Source organism: Lycium barbarum, chromosome 10, assembly GCF_019175385.1.
Source record: "Lycium barbarum isolate Lr01 chromosome 10, ASM1917538v2, whole genome shotgun sequence".
NCBI lineage: Eukaryota > Viridiplantae > Streptophyta > Magnoliopsida > Solanales > Solanaceae > Lycium > Lycium barbarum.
In genome coordinates, this window is record NC_083346.1 from 34,447,713 (window position 1) to 34,453,379 (window position 5,667).

General features: G+C 41.4%; 1 protein-coding gene across 1 annotated transcript; it reads right to left on the reverse strand.

Annotated features, from left to right (window-relative positions):
- Window positions 1–4,741: 4,741 nt before the first annotated feature.
- LOC132612914 (uncharacterized) lies at window positions 4,742–5,263 on the reverse strand. The gene has a single exon (XM_060326986.1). It carries the CDS (start codon window positions 5,261–5,263, stop codon window positions 4,742–4,744), a length of 522 nt encoding a protein of 173 aa, XP_060182969.1.
- Between the last annotated feature and the right edge of the window lie 404 nt (window positions 5,264–5,667).

Consider the following 5,667-nt stretch of genomic DNA (forward strand, 5'->3'; position numbering starts at 1 on the left):
TTCAATGGGGATCGATATTCTTATGTTAATTTCTATGTCATTCCAATTTTATCAGATGTCCCTGAAGAGACATAGTTTTGTGTTAATTTTAATTATTTAATCAACTTACATATGTGTTTTACACTTAGGCCTTTATTATAGAAAAGGGAGAAAATTATTCTTTGTCAATTGGACTAGAGTGTCATAGAGTTGGAGGAAAAATTAATTATATCCCTTAAAAATAGTTTTCAAAAGTGTAGATCTTTGATTTTTACAAATCTATCTATCATTTTAGAAAAAATAAATTCATTTGGGTGGTGGAGCCATAAGATTCCCCAAATTTATCTATCATTTTAGAAAAATAAATTCATTTGGGTTGTGGAGCCAGAACATTACCTAAATTTATCTATCATTTTAGAATAAATAAATTCATTGAGTGGTGGGAGGCACAAGATTAAGGTTACGGGAGGGATGAAAAGGAACAAGAGAAGGACATGATAAGAACTGATCTGGCTATCATTATTATTGACCTTGAAATAACTTTTTGTCTTTTATTGGATATGGACAAAAAAAATCCAGAGAAGAGACCCGATTTTCATTAAAAAAAAAAAACATTTTCGTTTCAATTGTTTTGTTTAGTTAAAAGTTTCCCTCTTGATTTCATTTGGAGATTTTTTGTGTAAGTTAACAAAAAAACATACACATTTAAAGAAGTTTTTACTAATTGTTGTTAACATACACCTGTTATTTCATCCTTTCTACTTGTAAGAGAATATTTGCCGTGATCATTCTCATTCCATGAATAGGTTAATATATAGCATTTACAACATAATTGTAGGCTACAAATTAGGAACTAATTTGACTAATATAATTCTAACATACGCTATCCTAAAATAGAAGATTACAAAATATATTTGACTAAATATTTACATAGTCTAACACACCCCCGCAGTCGAAGCGGTAGGTTTACGAACAGTTAGACTGCCTCGAAAATCATCAAATAGTACGCGCGGAAGACCTTTGGTGAAAATGTCAGCAATCTGATAACGGGACGGAACATGTAGGACGCGAACCTCTCCACGTCTAACCTTTTCACGAACAAAATGAATGTCCATTTCAATATGCTTGGTACGTTGATGTTGTACTGGATTTCCAGACAAATAAATGGCACTCACATTGTCACAATAGACCAAAGTTACTTTACGAATAGGACAATTGAGTTCAAGCAACAGATTACGAATCCAATAAGATTCAGAGAAAACATTAGCAACCCCTCTTTATTCAGCTTCAGCACTAGACTTAGATAGAGTGGGTTGGCGCTTTGAAGACCAAGAAATCAAGTTATCCCCAAGATATATACAATAACCCGATGTGGAGCGTTGAGTGTCTGGACATCCACCCTAATCAGCATCTGTATATGACAGTAGTGACTGTAGAGAGGTTTTGTATAAATGTGTACCAAAATCAATTGTACCTCGAATGTAACGCAAGATGCGTTTTAATGATTCCATATGCTCGACTTTGGGATCATGCATAAACAAGCAAACCTGTTGGACTGCGTACGATATGTCTGGCCGAGTAAATGTCAAGTATTGCAAAGCACCTACCAGCCGACGGTACTTCGTAGGATCTTCATATGGGGCGCTCGAATTGGCGCTGAGTTTCCCTTTTGTATCAACTGGTGTGGGGCAAGGCTTACATTGTGACATGCCTTCCCTGTCAAGAATATCCTCTGCATAAGAACTCTGAGACATGAATAGGCTATTTTTGTCCCAGGAGACGGCAATCCCCAAAAAATAGCTCAACGGACCCAACTCTTTCATTGCAAATTACGTAGCTAACTTGGACATAATTCCGAGTCTGAGAGAGTCTGAAGATGCAGTTAGAATAATATCATCCACATATAACAGAATGTAAGCAATATCCTGTCCACGACAATAGGTGAAGAGAGAGTTGCCAGATGTACTATGTGAGAAACCAATGGTTGCCACAAAATCAGCAAAACGCTGATACCATGCCCAGGATGCTTGTTTCAAGCCATAAAGAGACTTACGCAAGAGACAAACATGACCGGGACGAGCCGGATCCCGGAATCCCAGGGGCTGATACATATAGACGGTCTCATTCATGTTGCCATGCAAGAAAGCATTCTTTACATCAAGTTGGTGAATGGGCCAAGAGTGAGATAAAGCAATAGTAAGTACCACACGGATAGTTGCCGGTTTGACGACCGGACTGAAAGTCTCGTCACGATCAACACCTTCCCGTTGAGACTTGCCATCACCTACAAGACGGGATTTATGCCTCTCAAAAGAACCATCAGATTTGTTTTTATGCCGAAAAATCCATAAAGAACGAATAATATTAGCATTTGAGGGACAAGGGACCAACTCCCAAGTCTTACTATCAATAAGAGCATTATATTCATCTTGCATAGCATTTTTCCAATTCGGGTCATTAAGTGCACCAACTGGATTCTGGGGAATAGGGGAGATGGAATTCTTGGTGACACTTAAGGCTTGATTATGGTATTTTAAGTTCGGCTTAAATATCCCATGTTGACTACGTATAGTCATGCGAGGAGCGGGTGAGGGGCTGGCAGGGGTGGGGCTGCTGCCGTGGTGGGGGCTGGCAGCAAGTGGGGGGATGGCAGCGAGGGAGAAGAAGGGGCTGGCAGTGACGGGAGTTGGCGGGAAGCTGGGGTGGTGGGAGGTGTTTGTGGGATAGGCGACGAGGGAGAAGCAGGCAGCGGAGCAGCGGCCTGGTCGTGCAACAAATGGATTCTCAATAGAGAATTATCATCACCCAAAAACTCATATGAGGTAGAAGATGGACTATTTATTTGTGAAAATGGAAAGGAGTTTTCATCAAACCACACATGCCGAGCTATGATTATTTTTCGGCTCGATGGATCATAGCATTTGTATCCCCGATGATTAGAAAGATACCCTAGGAAAACACACGGAGTGGACCTAGATTGGAGCTTATGAATTTGTGTGGATGGAAAGAGAGGAAAGCATAGACAACCAAAAACTCGGAGATGAGAGTCGAATGGATTATTTTGATAAAGAATCTGAGTGGGTGTCTTATATGCTAAGATTTTAGAGGGGAGAATATTGTGTAGGTATGTTGCCATGGCCAAGGTGTGATGCCAGTAGGAGGGGGGCATAGATGCATGGGCAGGGAGTGTACGAACAATATTATTTATGGATTTAATTTTCCGTTCCGCCTTACCATTTTTGGGTGAGGTGTGCGGGCAAGAAAATGTGAAAAGCATCCCGTTTTGTTCACAAAATTTATGAAAATGACCATTATCAAATTCACGCCCGTTGTCACATTGAAAGGTTTTGATTTCTTTTTCAAACTAAGTGCGAATGAAAGTCCGGAAAGACAACAAACGATTATAAACTTGGGACTTTGTTTTGATGGGAAAAGTCCAAAGAAAATTAGTGTAATTGTCAAGAAACAAAACATAATATCTGTGACCAGAAGAGCTAAGTACAGGTGAAGTCCATAAATCACTGTGAACAATGTCAAATGGCATAGTAGTAGTTGAAAGAGAGTCATAAAAAGGCATTTTAATTAATTTCCCCAAAGGACAAGAATGACAAACATTGTTTCGAGCCTTATTACATTCAATCAAATTACTACTACGCAAATGACTAAGAATTACATCCCCGGGATGACCTAAACGGGAGTACCAAATATGAGGAGAGATGACGGTAAAAGCAGATGGTGCGGAAGGCGAGATGGCTCGATAAGTTTTGAAGAATGGATAAAGATCACCCGAACTCTCACATCTCATGAGTTTGCTCCCCGTCCGTAAATCCTTCACAGAAAAGCCAAAAGGATCAAATTCAACAGAAACCATATTATCGATAGTAAATTTACAAACGGAAATAAAGTTTTTGATGAGTTTAGTTGCATGTAAAACATTTTTCAAGTTTAAGGAGGGATTTACTTGAAGGGATGTATGACCATAACCATGAATCGGAATCATGTTACCATTACAAACAACAATGCCATTATTTTTGCTCAATTGATAGTAAGACGAGAGAGTACCTTGGGAGTTGGTCATGTGGGATGTGGCTCCGGTGTCCATGTACCAATTGTTGTCATTGGGCGGATTCAAAGATATTGTGTGCATAGCATGATCAATATCCGTGGGTGCATACCCACCATGTGATGACGGGGCTGCCGAGTAGAACGACTGTGGAGGACGAGCACTGAGAACTCCTTGCTGTGACGGGGCTAGGCGTGGCTGCGGCCAGCCGCGAGGCTGCTGCTACCCAGCAGTGGGGTACGGGCACGGTGGGGTGGCCCACGGTTGTGGTCCCCAGGCAGCCCACGGTGGAAAGAACCACGATGGGGCAGTGGACCCCTGGTGTTGCGATGCAGCGGGCTGGTTGGCCTGTGCGTTATGCCGGCTGCCCCCGCCGCTGCTTTGCCCATTGCCGACGCTACCGCGGTTGTTGTTGCGGTTGCCGCCACTGCGACCGCGGTTGTTCTTCTTTCCACGATTGTTAGAACTTCCTCGATTTTTGAAAGTATTTTCAGAATTGCTGGGCTGCCCATTACCAGAGAAATTACGAGGATTACTATTGTGGGAAACGAGAGCAGGATTTGACCCGGAGTCGTGAATGGCGTCCTCGCCATGGCTGTCTTCCTCAAGTTCGAGCATCGACCCGACAACATCAAAAGATGGGAGAGGAGTACGGTGCTGCACCGCCATTCGAAAGGTTTTATATTCTTCCGATAATCCTCACAGAAGACGAAGCACAAGTCGTTCGTCGGAAACTTTGTGGCTGACGTTGGCGAGATTGTCTGCAAGAACTTTTAGCCTGGTGCAGTATGCTTTCACATTCGTAAAATCCACCAATTTGGTGTTGGTGAATTTTTCATCAAGAGCAAGAGCCCTAGCCGATTTGTTGTCCTGAAAGAGATGAACAAGGCGATTCCAAGCCTCGGCTACGATGTCCTCTTGATGAATGATCGTGTTGAGAAGATCATTCGATATTGTACCATATATCCATTGCCGAACGATGTCATCTAGCCGTTCCCATAGAGCCTTTGCAGCAAGTTTCTCGGCTACAGATGTCGGGGGTGGCACGGTGGGGGAGGCAGGAGGTAGTATGTGGTCGATCACCAAGTTTGCTCGGCAATGGAGCTTGAAGAGGGTAGCCCAGTTATTGTATTGTCTTCCTTCATAATCAAGAACAATAGGAATGCATGATTTGATATTGGTGACTGTAGTCACAGGGTGCAACTTGGACGCGTCAGCCATGGAGAAGAGGAGGAGGAAGGGCCGAAGAGGAGGAAAAACGAAAGAGGTGGTCGGCGGCTAGGGTTAGGATGCTAGGGTTTTAGGAGAGACCTAGGTTGATACCATGTAAGAGAATATTTGCCGTGATCATTCTCATTCCTTGAATAGATTAATATACAGCATTTACAACATAATTGTAGGCTACAAATTTGGAACTAATTTGACTAATATAATTCTAACATACGTTATCCTAAAATAGAAGATTACAAAATATATTTGACTAAATATTTACATAGTCTAACATTAATACGTGTGTGCCTTCAATTATATAATATCAAATTTTATTCAGTTTTTTCTTAATCTGAAAGAAACAAATTTGAATCTACTTTATTGACTAGTTTACAAATATTATTGTTCATTTTGGT